Source organism: Myotis yumanensis, unplaced genomic scaffold (assembly GCF_028538775.1).
Source record: "Myotis yumanensis isolate MYYU_CA2020_CCGP unplaced genomic scaffold, mMyoYum1.0.hap1 SCAF_6, whole genome shotgun sequence".
NCBI classification, from domain to species: domain Eukaryota; kingdom Metazoa; phylum Chordata; class Mammalia; order Chiroptera; family Vespertilionidae; genus Myotis; species Myotis yumanensis.
Window position 1 is genome coordinate 90,065,209 of NW_027223757.1, and position 21,347 is coordinate 90,086,555.

General features: G+C 46.7%; 1 protein-coding gene and 1 non-coding gene across 2 annotated transcripts; one reads left to right on the top strand and one right to left on the bottom strand.

The window, feature by feature from the left end:
• Positions 1-2,308: 2,308 nt before the first annotated feature.
• Positions 2,309-6,469, bottom strand: PIM1 (Pim-1 proto-oncogene, serine/threonine kinase). Its single transcript, XM_070418664.1, has 6 exons — positions 6,022-6,469; positions 5,809-5,915; positions 5,638-5,688; positions 5,174-5,540; positions 3,432-3,608; positions 2,309-2,722 (listed from the first exon to the last, which is right to left on the bottom strand). Exons 1-6 carry the CDS (start codon positions 6,101-6,103, stop codon positions 2,565-2,567), a joined length of 942 nt encoding a protein of 313 aa, XP_070274765.1. The 5' UTR covers positions 6,104-6,469; the 3' UTR covers positions 2,309-2,564.
• A 9,066-nt stretch (positions 6,470-15,535) lies between these two features.
• LOC139013445 (U6 spliceosomal RNA) lies at positions 15,536-15,642 on the top strand. The gene has a single exon (XR_011472078.1). It is a non-coding gene; the product is annotated as a U6 spliceosomal RNA (small nuclear RNA).
• Positions 15,643-21,347: the final 5,705 nt, after the last annotated feature.

The following is a 21,347-nucleotide window of genomic DNA, read 5'->3' on the forward strand; positions in this document are numbered from 1 at the left end:
AAAAAGCCATGTCTGTGACGACCAGGACGACCAAATGACCGGTCACCATGAGGTGCATTGAGCACCTCTTGGTCCTTGCCCCCCTGCCCGCAGGCTCCGATGGATCAGCAGTGGTGAATGGGGGAATCGGGGTGGGTGGCGGGAGGACTGGGCTGGCTGTCAGGCTATTGGGATCACCAGCTCATCCCCGGCTGCTCGGGGGCTCAGGCCTGCAGGAAAGCGGGCACCGGCGACCTCACCTCCATGTTCGTGCACCGGGCCAGCCACTGATGGAACGCGCTGCCCGCTCAGGGCGCTCCTGCCAGGGTGGGTAGGTCGCAACTTCTGTCAGCACCTCAAGCCCCAGCAGCAGCAGTGGCGGCGGTGGCACCTGTGTGAGTGGCCCTGAGCGGGCAGCGTGTTCCATCCGTGGCCAGCCCGGTGCACACACATGGAGGTGAAGTCGACAGCGCCCGCTTTCCCACAGGCCTGAGCCCCAGAGCAGCCGGGGATGAGCTGGTCATCCCAATGGCCTGACAGCCCGGTGGCAGAGGTGGTATTCAGCCTGGGGCTGGCGAATGGGCAGAAGATGGCCCTGATCGCAGGGGACTAGGCCAAGGGACCCTACCCGCACGATTTCGTGCACTGAGCCCTTACTTGTTTATAAACCTGTTGTCAAGCACGTTGGAGGGGAAAGTCCTGTCTGCTTGTCAAAAAGTGCATTTCCCCTCATCCACCATTATTCATGACCAAACCCCACACTGCATATGAAGGAAACTTGAGTCTGTAAACTAAGAGTAAATAGTTTTTCTAATAACTGTAATATGTAGTATGGGTTCGTGCTCAGTTTTACTAGTGGGGGACAGTAGGGCTGTTTGACAACTCAGCCCTGCTCACTAGAACCTTCTGCAATGATGGGAATGTCCTCCATTTCCTGGGCCCCTCGTCACAAGCAGCTATTTCATGAAATGTGACTAGTACAACTGGGAAATAGCCCCCCGTGCTGTATTAGAGAAACTAGAATTTGCATTAGGAACAGAGACTGGGACCTTACGGGGGCCCTCAAGCCAAATGGTGTCCACATAAGACTGGCCCCCCCTCCGCCCCTCCCCGCCATACATTGTTTCAGAAAAGCGATTATTCCCAGAAGTCCTGTTGAAGGAACCTGATTTAAGCTGAAATTCCCTTTTTCCTCCTAGGTTAGATTTTGACACTTACCAAGTGGTTTAATAAAAGCGCATTAGCAAGTCTGCATAGATAACACTTAGAAGCCACAAGTTAAGATAAAAGGTTTTTATTCAAAAAACGCCAGGTATAAAAAAAAAAAAAATAAGATTATCTTTTATTCCCCTGTACAGTATTTCACTCAGATAAAACCAGCAGGCTACGTGCTGCTCAAAACACAGCCCCAGAGAGGATCCGGAAGGCACACTGTCCAGAACTGGTTTTCAGCTATCTACCCTATATATACAAATCGCAACTCCCCTCCCCACAGAACCCACCCACTTGGGTAAGCAGGCGAGAGGGGCCTGCAGCAGTCCCACCTGAGCCCCATCACCCTAAGAACAGAGCAAGTGTCGTAGCCCTCCCCCAAAAGGTCCCCAAGTTAGAGGAGGAAAAGAAAACTATGGCAGCAGCCGTGGAAGCTTGGAGCTGAAGGGAACCAAATAAATAAATAAATAAATACATAACGTTGACCTCCAGGTTAGAATGCGCATCTTTCAAAAAAACAAAAAACCAAAAAACAAAAAAACAAAAAAAAACCCGAAAAACAAAACTAAAAAAGAACAACAGGTAAAATAACTTAAAGGCAAAAAGTTTTTAAAATTAGATCAACTACAATCCTTTTGTACACTATCATGCCAACTGTACACACATTTACAGTTTTTCTGTTGATTTTGCATTGTTTGTGCATTTTGTGTGTGTGAGGTCTTGGCTTTGAAACAGTTAAGTAAAAACCAAAAAGGAAGACCAGAAAAAGGGCAGGTGGCTCAGCGTTTGGCCCTGTAGCCTCTTCCATGGCACCTTTCGTATGAAGGGTGGGGAGAAGGGGGCGGGAGAGAAAAACAGGGAAAACCAAACCCGGGCAGATTTTTGGAGAAGCAGCAGGTAAAAGAGGCAAGTTCAAGTATTTCTCCCAGCACAGCCGGAGTCCCCACAGAAGGCACTCAGAAGAGTCAAGGAAGAGGTGACAGGGACTTAAGAAATGGTGCTAGTCCTATCCCCAACCCGTTTTCCCCTAACCTGACCATCGCGGCATTCAGTGAAGGGAACAGTTCCATGACAGGGTTCTGACCCCCACCCCCTCCCCCACCCCCCTCACCCCCGGGATTTTGCAGAGTCCAGCAATGCTGGCTGCACACCTATGAGAAGGAGAGAGCATCTACGAGGAACTGAGGCCTAGGACACGCAGAGGAATTTCTTGTCCCCTGTCCGAGGCCCCTCCAGGGGCCTGGGGTCTGGAATGAGTTGTAAATGTTGTTCCTGTATCAAGCACTGTGCTGCTTGGTGAGAAGTGTCACTGGTACAAAAGCTCCCCCTCCCTGGAGCATCTGCCAGGAGGGGAGGACCTGCTGGAAAGGCTGCTATTTGCTGGACCCTGGCGACAGGCTGTGGAGATGGATCTCAGCAGTTTCCTGGGGCAGGAGCACATCTTGCATCCACGGATGATTCTGGATTTCTTCAAAGGATGGCCGGTCGGATGGTCTCAGGGCTAAGCACCATCTAATGAGATGCTGACACTCTGCAGGAAACAAGAAAGGTTATGAATGACTCAGTTTGTTTTTGTGATGCAACGGCCTTCCAAGGACCCACAAGTCTGAGGTCCAACAGAGACCTCATACTTTCTAGAACTCATATTCTTTAGTGAGAATATAACATCTGCATCCAACCGTCTGCTTTCAGCTAAAAAAAAACCCCCAGCACCCCTCTTAAATCTGTGGTTTCAAATTTCAATAGCTAGAGCCTTTCCCACGACACCCACTCACCCACCAGAAATACGAAGGAGGATGACTAGGGATTGTGATGAGACATCAGTGAGCAGGAGGTGATTCAATTCACCTACCAGCTTACAAATAGGAACACCACCCACAGTGAGGTCACTGGGACCACAATGTTTAGAGCCGGCCTCCATGGGAGGGAGAAGGCTCAGCAAGCACTCCACGTTTTCCTCCCTGGCAAACCAGCCAGGCACTGACTTCTCAGGGTGATTCTGTTGGTACTTTAAACACCCTTTCAGAGAAACTAGTTGTCTTTTGTTACTAGTCTCACACCTGCCCTTCCTCTGACCTCCCCCAAGAATGCTCAACGGCACACCCTCGGCTTCCTGGGGGTCAGCTCTCAAGGGGGAACTGCTGGCCTAGGACTGGAAGAGTGAAGCTCCCCAGAATTCAAAGACTGTGAAAGCAACCCCCAGATTGCTTCTCTTCAACAAGCGGTTTCCCGGAAGTTACCTGAAGAGACCCTCTGCCTGAAGAAAACTTGGCCCCTGACGATCTCCTCATCGTGCTCAAAAGGAATATCTCCACAGACCATGTCATACAGCAGGATCCCCAGGGACCAGACCGCTGCCGACCTGCCGTGGTAGCGATGGTAGCGGATCCACTCTGGAGGACTATACACTCGGGTCCCTGTGAGCCAGGGGAATAAGGAGGAAAACACACTTTTAGCAAAAATAAAACACAAAGCAACTGAGTGGTATCCTGAGTAACTCTTTAAAACAAAAGGCACCCCAGCCCTTCCCTCGGGAGCTGGTGAACTCAATTTACCTCCCTGAGCTCAAAGGGGTGGATAAGCAGCTTATGGCATCTCTCCAACCCCAAAGCATTACCCACCTCTCTACCAGCCCAGACCATAAACTGAAAGTCTTTACAAGCTGCTCCAAGAAACCAAGGGGGCTGGCCGAAGACCCAGAGCCTGAGGCCTGTATGGGGCAGGACCACCCACAAGGGGATAAAGGGATGAATGTCTGCATAATCAGGGGAGGTATCCCACAGACAAACCCTAAACTGCTCTAAAGGTTGCCCAGGAGCCAGGGTGAGATTCTCAACTCAGATATGATGTAGGTGAGGGCACTTGCACAATATCCTAAGTCAGGGTGCCCTTTGGGAGGCCTTCCTCCCGCCCTCTGAGTGCAGGCGCAGACACCCACGCCCTTTCCTCCCCACACTGGAAAGGTAGACAGATCTGCAGAGCTGGTTTCAGACCACGTGATTCCTGTTTACAAACTTTGGGTTGTAAAAAAAAAAAAAAAAGGAGGGGCCATTCTTCTGGTGCTCACCAGGGGGCAGCAAAGACTCGAAAGAAAAAAAAAAAACATGGGAGGATCCGACCAGCCATTAACTGTTAAATACAAAAAAATGCAGCCCAGCCCAGCGTCCTCCAAGGGCAAATAAACACAAACCACAAGCCCCAGTCACAAGTTTTGAAAGGCTGTCGTTTGTTAGGCTAAGCGGCTCAGGTGACCCACCCTACTCGGCTTTGATCGCCGGCTCTCCGGCTCTCCGTTCCACCTTTTCTGAAAGAACCTGCTCCCAGCCCCTCCCTAGGATAGGTTTTCCTCCTCTTCGGAGACACCCAACTAATTTTCAAACTAGCAAGAGATCTTATTTCACAACATTCATTCCCGACGCCCTCACTGAACAACACCGAAAAAAAAATCAACAAAATGAATTATTTAGTGAAACTATTTCTGTCTCTAGTCCTTATCTGTCCCTAGATCAAAGGGGAGGAAAAAATGCAGTCTAAAAACTACCTTACAGAAAGCTAAACTCTTCTAACACAAAGCAAAAAACTACAAAAAACCGGCATCAATTTTCATCTCTCCCACTCTCTCCTCCCTCTTCCACCTCCCATCCTATTCCTGGCGGGGAAACTGGGTCAGACTTCAGAAATCTGGGCTACGGCCGGTTGCCCACAACCTCTTATTCATCCGAAAAGCTTGGAACCCACTGAATTCTACTTTAAAAAAAAATAAAACAAAATCGTGCCAGAAACATTACAGGTTCCGCTGGCTTGAAATCCCCGGCTTTACTACGCTGGGAAGCTCCCTTCGCCCCACCCCTGCTATCATGGAGCCAGGCTGCCCGATGACCTTTACAAAAGGCCAGAGAGGGAAGCTGGCCCGAGGCCTCCGGGCCCGGCCGAGTCACCTGGGCAGCTCCCTCCCGGCAGCTCCCGCCCCGGCCTGGCTCACCGTCAAAGTCCGTGTAAACGGTGTCCTTGAGCAGCGCCCCCGACCCGAAGTCGATGAGCTTCAGCTCGCCGCGGTGGAGGTCGATGAGGATGTTCTCGTCCTTGATGTCGCGGTGGAGCACCCCGCAGCTGTGGCAGTGCCGCACGGCCTCCAGCACCTGCCAGAAGAAGCTGCGGGCCAGCTCCTCCTGCAGGGCCCCCCGCTCCGTGATGAAGTCGAAGAGGTCCTGCACCGGCTCCGGCCGCTCCAGGATCAGCACGAAACTGTCGGGCCTCTCGAACCAGTCCAGGAGCCGGATGACGCCCGAGAAGCCCGAGCTCACCTTCTTCAGCAGCACCACTTCCATGGGCACCCGGGTTCCATTGGGCTGCGGGCACCGGGAGGCTGCGTGAGCGCGCGAGGCGGAGGACGCCCCGCACCCCCACCCACCCACCCTGGGGGTCCGCTCCCTCCTGCGCACTCACCAGCTCGCCCCAGTCGGAAATCCGGTCCTTCTCCACGTGCTTGATGGCCACCTGGAATTCACCCCCGGAGAGCCGACATTAGGTCCCCTCGCTGGGGCCAGCACACAGCCCTGCGCCCCCTCTCCCCGCTCCCGCCCCGCGCGCCCTCCCCACGGCGTGGCGCCCACTCACCGGCAAGTTGTCGGCGACACGGACGCCTGAGTACACGGAGCCGAAGCCGCCGCTGCCCAGTAGCGGGCCCACCTGGTACTGCGACTCCAGGGGCTCCTTCTCCTTGCCTAGCGAAGGGGGGGAGCAGGGGACTCAGTGCCGGCCCGCGAGCCCCCAGCTCCCCCCCGCGGCGGGTCCAGCCCCGGCCCCATCCTGGGTGAGGGGGGCGCTTACCGGGCGCCAGCTTGGGGGCGTGCAGGTCGTTGCAGGGCGCGGCGCGCAGGTGGGCAAGCGAGTTGATTTTGGACAAGAGCATCCCACCCTCCAGGGTGTCGGCGCAGGGACTGCCTGGAGCCGCTGCCGCAGGAGCCGGGGACCGGGCGGCGCCTACGGCTGGGCTAAGGCTGCGGGTGGCGATGCGGCGAGGCTGCGGCTGGCGCGGAAGGCCGAGGGCGAGTCGGAGGACAACTGGGGGCTCTGCCGGGGCTGTCGGCTGGTGGACCCACCGGCGGGGTCAGGCAGCGCCGAGGGCGACGGGGTTGGCGGCTCGTGGGACTCGTGTGGCAGGGCCGGGGCACCGGGGGCTGGTAGCTGCTGCTGCTGCTGCTGCTGCTGCTTGTCCTGCCGCCGTCGCTGCCGCCAAGTCCTCTCGGGCCTTCGCCGCCGCGGCCGCTGTAGCAGACGCCGGGCTCGCACCGCCGCCAGGAGTAAAGGGGCGGAGCGCGCCTGCGGGGGGCGCGGGCGGGCGGGGAAGGGGCGGGGCCTCTCCCGGGGGCCTAGGCGGGGAGCCGGCTGCCGGGCAGACCGAGGGAGGAGAGGGGGTAGGGAAGCCGCGGGCCAGGGCGACTCCCCTGGTCCCCGCCCCGCGCGCTCGAGCGCCGCGCCCAGGCCCCGCCCCCGCCGGCGCATCCCCAGCCAACCAGAGGCCGACTGATCTGCATAACGCGGACGCCCCGCCCCCGCCCCGCCCTGCTCTCGCGGTCAGAATGGTCTCTACGCCGCCACGACGTGGCGGGAAGGAAAAGGCGCCAAAATGGAGGGGGAGGGGCGCGGGGCGTGCGGGAGGCGGGAGCTGGGTGTAGAGCCGCCGGGAGGAAGGATGGGGAGGGGCGTATCGATTCAAACCCAAACAATAACAAAGCCTTCAAAGGCCGCGCGAGGCCGGCTCTGCGGCTCTGCCTCGGAGGTTTTTGGGTCAAGGGCTCGAGCTGGAGCCAAACACGTTGCGCAGAGACGCGGGGCGGCCGGGCGGCCAGCGTGGGGTGTGAGGGACGACGTGTGTGGGGATGCCGACGAGGGTGGTCTTTCCGTGTGACTCACACCCGAGACCTCCTGGTCGGCCTGGGCGGGGTGACGCCACGCCGTGGGCGCGGGCCGGGTCCTCGCGGGCGGGTGTGTGGGGCGCGTGGGGGGAAGCATCTGAAAGACGTGAGTCACGGCGTTTCCGCGGCGGGAGCGGAGGGGCGCAGGCCCGGAGTCAAACGGGGAGAACCCCGCGTATGGGGCGCGGGGGCCAGATCGCGACTGTCAGCCCGTGCGAGACGTCACCCCCCACACACACACGCACACACGATTCTCAAGATTTTTATTTTAAAAGAGCAGAAAGGAAGCTGGTTCCGCCGGTGATGCGTGGGCCCGGCAGAGGACATCACGACGCCAGCGCGGTGCCCGGCCCGCGCGTGGGGGCGGGAGGAGCACGCCTGGCCGAAGCGCGCGGGGGGCGGCGCCCGGGGTCCTCGGTTCCCACGCCGCGGCCGCCGTTGCCGTTGCCGGGAGGACCTGCGGGCAGCCCCGCACCCGCTGGCGGCCCGGCGTGTCTCCGGGGAAACCCCCTCTCGCCCGAGGAAATGACACGGAACACGGACCGCGGCGACGCTCCTCCTTTGTTCTTTCCAACTTCACGTGGGGTTGACCATGACGTGGAAATGAGTAAATTAAAACTCTCTGTAATGCGTAAGTGGGGTTGTCAGTGGCGGAAGTAAGGAAACGCTAACGCTACCCCACTTTATTTTTTTTCAAGATCCTGCCGCTTAAAAGAAAAAAGGATAGTGGAGGATCTGTACACCTGCAAGTCATTAATGAGCTTAATTGTTCCATTAAAAGTTTTCTGCAGCGCTTATTTTATAAAGATGCCCAGATATTTTACAACGTTTTTGAATTTGTTATACAAATATTATATATTTTCCTTTGTGTCCTGTGGCTTAACTCATTCATTTTTTAAAATATATTTTTATTGATTTCAGAGGGGAAGGGAGAGAGAGACAGAAGCATCAATGATGAAATAAAATGGATTGGCTGCTTCCTGCACGCCCCACACTGGGGATCGAGCCTGCACCCAGCCTGTGCCCTGACCAGGAATGGAACCTGGACCCTCTGGCTCATCGGTCCTGGCTCAACCACTGAGCCACACTGGTCAGGCTAACACATTCTTTAAAGTTTTTATTTATTGATTGGTTTTAGAGAGAGAGGAAGGGAGGGAGAGGGAAACATCTATTTGTTGTTCCACGTATGCATTCATTGGTTGATTCTTTTTTTATTTTTAATATATACATATTTTTATTGATTTCAGAGAGGAAGGGAGAGAGAGATGTTGTAATGTACCCCGCGAATCACAGAAGGACGCATCAAGAAGTCGAATTAAAGAGTCGCATTTATTGCAATCCGGGACTACGAGGGGGCATTTCGCTCTCCCAAATCTCGCAGCCATAAGATGGCCGCAACACCAGATTTATATAGGCAAAAATCACAAAGATATTGATTACATCCCAGGGTTGGGAATGAGGATCCTGATTTGCACAAAGCAGTTACAGAATCGAGATTGAGCTGATTAGTTATCTACAAAGATTAATTATAGTTTTGGGTCTTGGGACCACTGAGTTGACAGGGAAACATTATCTGTAACCCTCAGGTCTTGGGATAATTGTGCTGTCCTGGTTCCCAGCTACAGAGGAATTTGCTTTCTAAAACCGGTAAGATCACAATCAACGGAATATTCACATGACAATCAATAAGGCATTCAATCGAATGGGATGATTTATACAATTCAGAAAATCAAAGTAACTTTTCTGTTGTTAAAGCAAATAAGTACAGAAGCCAAACAGCAGGATTAAAGTTAAACTACAGTTTCTACCTGAGATGATTGCTACCATACTTCAGAGAGAAACATCAATGATGAGAGAATCATTGATCAGCTGCCTCCCTCCCTCCTCCCTGGGGATCAAGCCTGCAACCCAGGCATGTGCCCTTGACCAGCATCGAACCCTGGATAAGGTTTCCTTACACCAGTGGTCGCCAGCCTTTCAGACCTCACAGACCACTGGTTGGCGACCACTGTAAGTTTAGCCCATAGGCCGATGCTCTATCCATTGAGCCAAACCGGCTAGGGCTGATTTTCTTTTTCATGTTTTTTATTGATTTTTAGAGAGCGAGGAAGGGAGAGAAACATTGATGAGAGAGAAACATCATTGACTGGCTGCCTCTGCACACCCACTACTGGGGATCAAGCCTGCAACCAGGGCATATGCCCTGACTGGGAATCAACCAGCCACCTCTTGGTTCATGGCTGGATGCACAACCACTGAGCCACAGGAGCCGGCCCACTGGTTGATTCTTGTCTGACCAGGGATCCAACCCGAACCTTGGCATTATTGGGAAAGAAGATGCTCCAATCAACTGAGCTGCCGGGGCAGGGATAGCTCATTCCTTTTTGATGACTAGGAGAAAACACAAGGGAACAAGAGTCATTCCCTTTTTACATTTAGAAAAATGAAACATAAGTAGGGTGACACCGAGTCATACAACAGCTAAAGGAGAAGAGATGAAATGACCCAAATTCAACTCCTGAGGATTTAAAGATTTCTTCCTATGGGGGTCTAAAACTGCCCCTGGTACTAAGACATCAAGTGTAAATGTACCTGACCCCCCCCCCCCCACCTCCCCCCTTCTACCCCCCCTCCCTTCCTTCTCTCAAGCCCTACTATGATCTTCTCACTTGCTCGCACTCACCTAGCACTTTCCAGACTTCCTGCCTTTACAGAAGCAGCCAACCTGGTCTCAGAATGTCCCCTCTGCTTCACTTTTATTTAAAGGCTTTAGAGCCATCAGGAAACAATTGTGGCTGCACCCAGATTGCTAAATAAACTCCAAGCAATCATCCTCTGTCCACTCCGTCACAATCATCTATTTGGGTTGTTGTTTTCATCTTTGTGTTAAATTTTCAATTATTTGTATCTTGTCTCCCTATTCCTTGAATGTATACTTTAACATTTGATGATGAAGGGGAAGACCAAAGTGGGTCCCCCCAAAAAAGGTCATAATTAAAGTCTATTTATACCAAATTTAAGTTAATTAAGTGGGCTTAGGCAAAATAAAGGTGAGAAGCGAGGGCTTTAAACTAAGTTAGCTTGCTTTTAAATCTGTGATCAGGCACCTAAACTAGTTACGTGATATTCGTCAGGTTACTTAACCTTCCTAAAGCTTCAGACTCTGAATGGAGATAATAATAGCACCTCCCTCATAGGGCTGTGGTAAGAAGCAGATGCAATTCTGCATGTAAAGCAGAATTGTGCGCATAGCTTAGCACAGAGTAAACTTGAAAATATTAGCTATATGGCAATAATGCTGATGGTGATTATGGCAATGATGATGAAAGGAGGAATTTTAGAATGTTCTTGCACCTTGGAGGTGCAAAGGGGAAATTCAGGACAGTTTGATTTAATCATCTTGGGAGAGAATATGATTCAAAATAGTTGTATACATGAAATCAAGTTTAACCTTTTTTCCACTCTCTCTAGATCGTTGTAGGCTTAAATATTTAATTAGAGCTGAAGTGATTAACATTTAATATGTTTGCTTTATATAGTGGGTACTTCAAAGCTGGAAGTTACAAAACATGGACCACACTTGGCAAGAGCGTTTATTTACTTAAAACTGCTTTTAAATGTAATTATTAAACATTCAAGTATGTTTCATGTTAAAAGTTACTTTTCTCAAGTGTAGGGAACTTGATGTTTTGATTCATCAAAATGTAGTTTAAATAATAAAAGCAAGAACCACTTGTGCTTGTCTCAAAGAATCTAACAAGGAATCAGAAAAAGCACCATAATTATTAAATGACAAGTGCTTTTAGGAAAATAAAGGCCATAATAATGCTAACAATTCTCTGGAAAGGGGAGAATGTTAATTTGAACAATACCCAAATGAATCCTTAGGTGGTTCCCATATTCTACCTGCTATGGATTTAATTAAGCCTTTGTCAAAGGAATGACTTCAGCAATTTCTGTAATCACAGTTTAGAAGAATTGAGTTTGAAGGGATGCCTGTATACTATTTTTTAAAGTACCTCTGAGTCTAGTTGATGCTTTTTTTTTTTAAATCCTCATCCGAGGATATATTTGTTTTTTTTTGAGGATATTTTTCCATTGATTTTTAAGAAGAGTGGAAGAGAGACGGAAAGACAGAAAGAAACAGCGATTGGTTGCCTCCTGCAGGAGATTCACCAGGGCCTGGGCCGGGAAGGAGTCTGCAACCAAGGTACGTGCTCTTGAGCCAAACCGGCTAGGGCAAGTTGATACGTTTTTACAAGTAGGGGTCTGTACTTTAAGTCCTCGATTGTCATGGAATTGCAGCAAAACCAATTTTACCATAGGCTGAAAGAGTTAAGTTTCTAGGGCATCGCATCAACTTTGTAACAAAACAACGTTGGAAGTTACCTTATTGGAGGATCTGCTGTGCAGCTTTCTCTATAAGCTATTTGCAATGAGGAGAAGATCATTTGGGTCTGTATCTCTTCTTTCTCAAAAATACAATTACTGCATTTTTAAGTTTAAAGTTTAATTTTGAAAAATGTATTATTTTTTATTTTACTCTCTTTGGTGAAATCAAAAGGGGAAATTTTGGACAATCCAACTGCAATACACTTCTATACCTTAAAGTATTGCCTCAAGATTATTTAGAAAAGTTTAAATTTCACATATATTTCATATGTATTAAATATATGTGAAAATCCACTACAAACAGTAATACATGAAACAGTCCAACTTTAAAAAGACTAAAGCCTCCATTTTAAATTGTAATAATTGTCTACTGGCGAACAGCTAGGAAGTCCAGAGTGTCAGCTTTAGAAGGGTCAGGGAGTCCAGATAGTCAAGTCAGACTGATTCTTGATAACATGGACATTTGTTTCAAGTTTATAAATCTCTTTTAGTCAACTTTCAGTTTCCTCAGCAAGGTTGGAGAAGAAAGCATTTTAATTATCCAGTAAAGCATGTTTAAATTTATTACCAATTCATTTAAAAAATAATAATTTTACACATTCAGTACTGACTATTTGAAATAATCAATATTTATTGAAGGCACTGTACACAAAGATTTATAGTTTCTGAGTTTTAGTGGATAGATAACAAAAAGGAGTAGCTTAAAATGTATAAAGCTACAGGAAGTCTGGAGACTGTTATAAAATACCTTATTAGAAGACCGGGAGACTAGGAAAATCTATGCCACAGATAAAAACAAAAAAGAAAACAAACCAGGCATGTGAACAAAAACCCTGAGAGAGAATAGAAAAGATGTCATATGTCTGGGAGTTGGTGAGGGGGTTGTCTGCCATCTTTTAAAAAGTAAAATACAATTGCTAATGTATATTTGAAAAGCCACAGAGTGCATCTAGGTAAAAGGGGGAGGGGGAAACTGCTCAAAAAGATTTTGTGGAACATTTTTCTAGACACTAAAAGATGCTAATGAAAACATTTGTTTATTGTGTATCCCATTTGTCATTTAATAGCATACACCCTTTCCTTTCTGTATTTGTTTAGTCTCTACAACTCAATTATAAATGTAGTGAGGGCAGAAACCATCCTGTCATTGGACACAAAGGCTAAGTGCTAAAAACGGACTGGGCAAAAGAGACACCGATAGTAGCCAACACTGAGCATCAAAAATGTGCGAGGCATTTTTCTAAGCACTTTTTATGGATCCTCATCGATATCCTATGACAGGGGCAGTTTTACTATCTTCGCTGGTTTACAGATAAATAAACAGAAGTAATTTGCCTAAGGCTGCATGGCTAAGTGACTGAGCTGTCTCCTACCCACCATGCCATTCTGCTTTTCCAAGGAACACAGGATGAGTTTAAGGTAAACACAAGGTATTCTATGATTAGGTTCTAACTGAGTGTGTCATTCACAAGGACAGGGGTCAGAGGAGCCCGAAGAGGTCGTGAAAGGCTCCATGGAGAATGTAGAACTTAACATGGATCTTAAAGGATGGGTCAGAGATGAACAGATAAAAGGAGAGAGGGAGTGGGGTAAGTAACGTCGGGAATTGAGGCAAAGGATGCTTTGTATTATGTTCTTTGTATTCCCCAATACATGCGAAATGAATGAATAAAAGTTTCTTTGGCTACACCAAGACATGGAAACAACCTAAATGTCCACTGATTGAATGTGTGGATAAAGAACTGTGGTATGTATAAAAAATCGGAGTATTATGCAGCCATAAAACAGAAGGAACTCTCATCATTTGCAGCAACATGGATGGACCTTGAGAGCATTATGCTAAGTGAAATAAATCAGAGAAGACAAATACTATGTGATCTCACTTATATGTGGAATCTAAAAAACCACAAAACAAACTCAGGAAAAGAGATCAGAATTGTGGTTACCAGAGGCAGGGGGAGGGGGAATTGGTTAAAAGTAGTCAAGAAGTGCAAACTTCCAATTATAAGTAAGTACTGGGGATGTAATGTACAACATGATGACTATAGTTAACACTGCTGTATGGTATATTTGAAAGTTGGTAAGAATGTAGATCCTAAGAGGTCTCATTACAAAACATTTTTTTGTATCTGTATGAGATGATGGATGTTAATTAAACTTATTATGGTAATCATTTCACAATACATGTAAGTCAAATCATTATGTTATAAACCTTAAACTTAATCTATGTTGTATGTCAATGATCTCTCAATAAAACAAGGAGGGGGGAGGGGATGTTTCTTTAAATCAAAAGCAGAAGAAAGGGAAATCAGTAGGACCTCCTGATGTCATAATGCAAAAGGTGAAGAAAAGAAATGAAAAAGATGATAGATTTTATTTCAGTCTTCCTGGAAGAGGAAAAGAGGCAGGTTTTTTATTTAAGGCATCCCTGAAGCTTATGGTTTGGCAATAGTAGCTTAACACGTAAAGTGTTCAAGATCCAAATGACAGCCCTAGCCAAGTGGCTCCGCTGGTTGAGCGTCATCTTGTGCACCCAAAGGTCACCAGTTGGTCTCCTTTCAGGGCACATGCCCAGCTTTCGGGTTTGATCCTTAGCCGGGGTGCGTATGGGAGGCAACTGATAGATGTTTCTCTCTCACTTTGATGTTTCCCTCTCTCTCCCTCTCTCCCTCTCTCCCTCTCTCTCTAAAATCAATAAAAAAATATTTTTAAAAGATCTCAGTGACAAGGACAAGCGTTAACATGATTGGATGAAATCCACTCAGTAATTTGGAAAATGTTATATTTTCAACATATACTTCCTCTTTCCAACTGTGTTTTAGTTCTCTTTTTAGGTTGGGTGCTGCTGCTGCTAAAACAAACACTGACAGCTCACCGCGGCCTGAACTAAAACAACCATATACAAATACGGAACCACTTTTTATGGCCTTTCACGTATAACTTCGTCAAAGATTCTTAGAATTTCTAAGTTCAGTCTTGCTCACGCTGGACAACTAGAGAGCTGGGTTACCCTCTCTATGGAAAGTGTGACTTTTCCCTGGGTAGGTTAAGCTTGCTGCTGTGTTCAGTGATGCCACTTCATTAAGGAGATACCCACTCACTAGATGAGAATCAAATGTGTCATTGGCAGTCATCAGAGTTAGCTCTTATGAATGAAAGTTACATTGGCAAATAGCCAGTCCTCTTGTTCAGGGCTGTAAAGACAACATAGATTACATATTTTAGCCCAAATGACATACCTATCCCCAAGTTCAGTCTATCCTTTCACACCAACTCAAGGCCATTTGGACTTCTTGCAGCTTTCCTGGATCACTCCAGACAATAGTTTTTAAACTCACGGCAACTATATGCACTAGTAAGCTGACACAATCATATTCTTTTGTTATCTAAGTGTTTGCTGCCATCATGGTATCAACTTTAAGAGCAGCAAACATTAATTGAGTGTTTGCCATGAATGAGACCCTAAGCTCTGCAAGTGCAGAGACTATATTGTAAAATTTGAAAGATTATATAGCTTCTTTTGGGAAGTCCTAAACAGATAAATGATTTTAATATGTTTTATTGATTTCAGAGAGGAAAGGAGAGGGAGCAAGAGATAGAAACATCAATGATGAGAGAGAATCATTGATTGGCTGCCTCCTGCACGCCCCACACTGGGGATCGAGCCTGCAACCCAAGCATGTGCCCTGACTGGGAATTGAACCACGACCTCCTGGTTCATAGGTCGATGCTCAACCCCTGACCCATGCTGGCCAGGCAAAAGAGATAATTAAAAAAACAACACTGAATTTAATTTAACCCAAGAAAGAAGATATCAAAGATCCTGTGACTGTCCCCTGCATTAATCTTTGCCCCTGCCACTTACCTGTATATTATGATGAAAAAAGCAGGCGGCTGTTTGCTCTATTAAAACACAGACTTCAGAGCAAAATTTTGCCTTCCTCAGAAAAGTACTTTTAAAAATTAAGGTTGCCAGGTTCCTAAGCCAAAGGCTTAGAGAAGTAGGTGCAGTCTACTTTATAGAAATAATATCTGTGCTCACTTCGGCAGCACATATACTAAAATTGGAGCAATACGGAGAAGATTAGTGTAGCCCCTGCGCAAGGATGACACACAAATGTGTAAAGTGTTCCATATTTAAAATATATGTACATATAGCTGATATTTTGTGAATATTTACTATGTACAAAGCACTATTATGTGCCACATGATATGGCAACACATATTATATATGGTAGATATGCATGTGGCACATACATTTTTCTTTAATCCTCTTAATTATTATTCTACCCAGGAAGGTAACTAACTTGCCCAAGGTCCACAGGTGAGAGAGGCACAAGCCCTAATTCATGAAACGTACCCTGATTAAGAGCCAGACAATGTATGGAGTAGTTCTTTGTGTGTTAGAGGTCACACTTAGAGCACAGAGGGCCGTGAGCCAGATTAAATAAAATCAGGAAACAAGGTAATGAATTGGAAGACAATAGAGTTTGTGGATAATTTCCTTCAGTATTGTGCCCAAGAGAAATGAATGGGGATTGGAACAATATTAAAAGTTAATGGTGTGACCTGGCCAGGTAGGTCAGTTGGTTAGAGCGCCATCCCGATATGCCAAGGTTTCGGGTTCGATCCCTGGTCAGGGCACCTACAAGAAGCAGCCAACGAATGCATAAATAAGTGGAACAACAAGTTGATGTTTCTCTCTCTCTCTCTTCCCCTCTTGCTCTCTAAAATTAATAAAATAAAATAAAAAGTTAACGACGTGAGTGAGAGGTGACAAAGAGGAAGGGCTGCTGAAAATGAGAGCTTCTGGCAGCTACACAGGTGGGGTAAGGATTAGCCTTAGGGTGCGGGGAAGCTATAGTGCTGAGCCAAGAATCGCTTGTGCCTTGCATTGCTTTGACTAATTCAGTCAATTAATCAATAAACATTTGCTGAACAGCTACTGTGTTTATGGTTCTGTGTCAGGAACTCCGGGGATCCATACAAACAAAAGACATGGTTCTAGTTCCTGTTTCAGGATCTTTTATCCTGATAAGACAAGACATATAGGACCATAGTGAGCTGAAAGGAAACTTAAAGATCTGTTCACTTAACCTCTAGTTTTATAGATGACCAAAACCAAATCTCAGGGCAGCAAGAGATTTGACAAAGTTCCCATAGCATTTTCAGATCAAGGATAGAACCCAGAATTTAGTGTACTCCCAGGCTCTTTCTATTTTCTTATGTAGATATAATTAGTAATAAAGGCAGTATTTGCCAAGTAGCAAGTTAATGATACAGGCAATGCATTGCTTCTTACCATAATAAGTTTACGAAGTCAAGGTCTAAATGCTAGAAATTTTCTGGGGAATTTCAGGGGCAAAGGGACTTTCCCGGTTGTCTCTTCAGCTGCTTTAACATGAAAAACAGAAAAAGGCCCCTCCTCTGTGTTCTCGGAGCACCTGTCACCTCAATCATACATGTCACATGTGATCTTGGTAGGTGCAGCTCAATAGTTCTGAAAGTGTGTGGGCTCCAGACTGGCAGCACCTGGAAACTCGTTAAAATGCAAATTCTTGGGCCACTTCAGATCCCCTGAATCAGAAACTCCGGGGATGGGGCCCAGTACTATGTGTTTTAACAAGCCCTCCAGGTGACACTGACATACTTCTGAGCTTGAGAACCTCATGTCTCTCCAAATGGCCCTCCAGGGGCTCTCTCTATGGAGCACACCTCACCTTTCTCCTTCCCTCAGGCACGTTTTCCCTGCCTCTCTCTTTCCTCTAAGCTCCAAGGGCCTTTTTCCTTCTCCTTCCTCTTCCCCTTCCCCTTCCCCTTCCCCTTTCCCTTCCCCTTCCCCTCCCCCTTCCCCTTCCCCTTCTCCTCCTCCTCCTCCTCCTCCTCCTCCTTCTTCTCCTTTTAAATATTTTTATTGAATTCAGAGAGGAAAGGAGAGGGAAAGAGAGATAAAGACACCACTGATCGGCTGCCTCCTGCACACCCCTCACTGGGGATCAAGCCCACAAGGCAGACATGTGTCCTTGACCGGAATCGAACCCAGGACCCTTCAGTCTGCAGGTGGACGCTCTATCCACTGAGCCTAACCAGCTAGGGCCTTTCTTTAGCCTCTGTAACTTGTTTCCTGGGACCATTTCTTCTACAACGCACTTTTTCTACCTCTGTGACTTTTAAAATAAACTTTCTCTTCTAGTTTGAAAAATATAAAAAATAAAATAAATGGCCTCCAGAGTGTGAGCTCTTGAAGACAGGGGCCGTGTCTGCCAGTTTTTCCTTCACTTAGTACCAAGCCTTGAACAGGGGCTGTTCATCAATATTTCTGAAACAACTATCGAAGTGACCAAGGTCAAGCAAGGCATCCCATTATCCGCTCTCTGCAGGACATGATCAGCACCGTGAGGTTCGCTTCATGTTATCGGCTGACTAGTGTCTCCCTACCCCACACGTGTTTCGGTCTTAGCCCCCCACATACCTCAGAACGTGTACTTGGAAATAGTACACATTTACTATTCTACGTGAAGTAAAATGAGGTAATATGGGTGGGCTCTACTCCAATCTGACTGGTCCTTGTAAGAAAAGGAGATAAGGACATAGGCACCGAGGGAAGACCAAGTGCAGACTGAAGAAAGGTGGCCATCTACAAGCCAAGAGGAAAGGCTTCAGAAGAAACCAACTCTGTCAACACCTTGATCTCAAACTTCTAGTCCCCAGCATTGTGAGAAAATAAATTCCATTGCTGAAGCCACCAGACTGTGGTACTTTGCTATGACAGCCCTCGTGAGCTAATTTGCTTTGTTCGACATTTGACAGAAATACTGGCTCTGAAATCCAGGAGCTCCCATCCGAGCCTAGGACAAGATAATGCTATTTTTAGATGACTCCACAAGCATCTATAGATGTTAACCATTAAAATGTTTATAAGAAATTACTCTTTCATGTTCACTATGAGCACAGAGTTTGGAGTCAGACAGAGTTGGTTTTGAATCCTGACTCAGGCACTTAGAGGTTATGTAATCGTGCCCTCTAAAGACTCAGTTTCCTTGTTTGTAATTTGGGGCTAATAATAGCTCCCTCTGAGACATAACTCAATAATTGGCACGTATATCACAGGCACGCAGTATCTGGTGACTTAAAATTATAATTAACTGAATTATTCAGATTGGCCTTCTCTGGAAGATGGAATTACTGCCAAATTTTACTAATATTTGTATCAGTTCAACAAATATAGTACTATAATGACTTTTTCAAAGACTTCATAAAATGATAGAATGAGTAGTTTTTAGGAGAAAGGAATTGAAGAGTCAAAGGGAAAAAAGAATCCGAATGTCAGGAATGTAGACTGACTCTACTCTACAAGATGCAACACCCAAGAATAGTTAATGATCTCAGATTGGTGAGCAGTTAGCCTGTGTGAAGGCAGGGATTGTTGGTTTTGCCTGTGTCCCCAGAGCTTAATATAGCACCTGGCACTTCTCTAAGTTCAACAACTTTTGATTGAATGAAAGAATGAATGGCAAGCCCAACCTGCGTGGCTCAATGGATGAGCATGGAGCTATGAACCAGGTCACAGTTTGATTCCCGGTCAGGGCAAATGCCGGGGTTGCAGGCTCGATCCCCAGTGGAGGGCATGCAGGAGGCAACCAATCAATGATTCTCTTTCATTATTGATGTTTCTATCTCTCTCCCTTTCCCTTCCTCTCTGAAATCAATAATAATAATAACAATAAAAGAAAGAATTGAATGGCCATCTGCAAGGATGATTATACAAATTACACAAAGACTGGATTGGATTTCAACCCAAGTATAGCATTTTGGCATCATGCAATCAAAACTTCAATTTTAACCTGGGAATTTCACTTTGTTAAGTGTTATTTTAAAAATATTTTCAATTATAGTAGCATTCAAAATAGAGAAATCCTGGAACAGTGTTCAGAGCCTCTCAAACCCGCTGGTACATCACCCCCCTCCTGCCTGTGACTGGACTCTCCCTGCTGCCCCAAACTGTCTTGACCATCTACACAGCCCTCACCAGAGCGGCCCAGTGCCCCACACTCCTCACCCTCCGGAATCAGCTCCTCTCACTGAAACTTATTTGTGCCTGCTTAGGTTTGGGACTCTACTCAATCAATTTATCTGATCATTTAAACCGAGGTGCTAACAAATGCTAATGGCTGAATGTGAGTCCACTCCTGGATGACAACTGCATTTCAGGAGCATCTTACTGTGAAGAATAATAATTTCAGGCATGTGTGCTGGACATTGGAAGAAGATATTTTAAGCAGGGGGATTTCCTCAAACCCCTCAAATTACACCATGTAGACAGCTGCCTACCCCACATGATCAGGCCAACTCCTTGGCATCCAGTTATCAGCGCTCAGGGGACACCAGAGGAAACAGGTCTGTTCCTCTTCTTAACAGAGCTTGGAAGCAGTGACAGGACTATTTATGTCACTGAGAGGAAAAGGGCATTTACTCTGGAACCTACCCAGAAGGCACATACTCCCTGGGCTTAGAGGTAAAATATTCTCACCTGATCTCGGTTTGGATGAGTGACTAGTGCCTAGATCAGGGGTCCTCAAACTACGGCCCGCGGGCCACATGCAAATACAAATATTGTATTTGTTCCCGTTTTGTTTTTTTACTTCAAAATAAGATATGTGCAGTGTGCATAGAAATTTGTTCATAGTTTTTTTTTTAAACTATAGTCTGGCCCTCCAAAGGTCTGAGGGACAGTGAACTGGCCCCCTGTTTAAAAAGTTTGAGGACCCCTGGCCTAGATTAACCAAAATGAGTGACTGGGACATGCAAACACTGAGAAAGGACTGGTGGAAGGGAGTTGAGCTTTACAGGTAAAAAGATCCCAGATGTCGATATGAATTTATATAAGCAAATATGAGAGAGCATTGAACCTGATAAAGTAGCTGTCCTTGCCCTGGCCAGTGTCGCTCAGTTGGTTGGAGTGTCGTCCGTACACCGAAAGGTTGCAGGTTTGATTCCTGGTCAAGGCACATACTTTAGATTGTGGGTTTGATCCCTGGCCAGGGTGGGGTGCAGGAAACAACCGATTGATGCTTCTCTCTCACATTGAAGTGTTTGATTCCTCTCTCTCTCTCTCTCCTTTTCTCTCTCCAAAATTAATTTTTTAAAAAAAACACCTTCAGGCGAGGATTTAAAAAAAACAACAGTTTGTTCTTTGTTGGGTGTTAACTATATAAACTCTGCTAAATTATTTACATATTTTAAAAGATCTAACCTCTGATACTGAAGGAAATAGGGGTTGTTATTCCTATTTCAGATGAGGAAACTGAGGCAAAGATAGGTTAATGAGTAACCCACAATCAAAGGCAATTCTGGGATTTGAAGCCAAGTCTTTGAATTCCCAAGTCCATGGCTGTAACAGAAGCTTAACAGCATTTCATATTTCAGAATCAAGAGTTTTTTTCTTGGGGGGCAGGGGGGAGAGGAAGGGAGAGGGAGAAAGAAAAATCAGTATGAGAGAGGAACATTGATCAGCTGCCTCCTGTATGCTCCCTACCAGGTTTTGAGCCTGCAAACTGGGCATATGCCCTGACTGGGAATTGAATCAGCAACCTTTTGGTGCATGGGACAACATTCAACCAACTGAGCCACCTGAACAGGGCCAGAATCAAGAATCAAAGCTGAGGGTCCTAGAATATCCATTTTAATTATCCAGACCCTGATTACCACTACTAAAAAGGAGCCTGCTACCTAATGAGGCAGCCTGTTCCATTCAGCTACACTTGTCTGGAAGCTTTTAAGTGATAAATTAAAATCTATTTCTCTGGAACTTCCCTTTATTTGGTCTTAATCGTGGCCTCTGGAGAA

Coding starts and splice junctions, on each gene's coding strand:
- PIM1 (XM_070418664.1), bottom strand. CDS start 6,103: ATGCTCTTGTCCAAAATCAACTCGCTTGCCCACCTGCGCGCCGCGCCC. Junction 5,916..6,021: donor CGCCCCCAAGCTGGCGCCCG/GTAAGCGCCCCC, acceptor CCCCTTCGCTAG/GCAAGGAGAAGGAGCCCCTG. Junction 5,689..5,808: donor GTGTCGCCGACAACTTGCCG/GTGAGTGGGCGC, acceptor GGTGAATTCCAG/GTGGCCATCAAGCACGTGGA.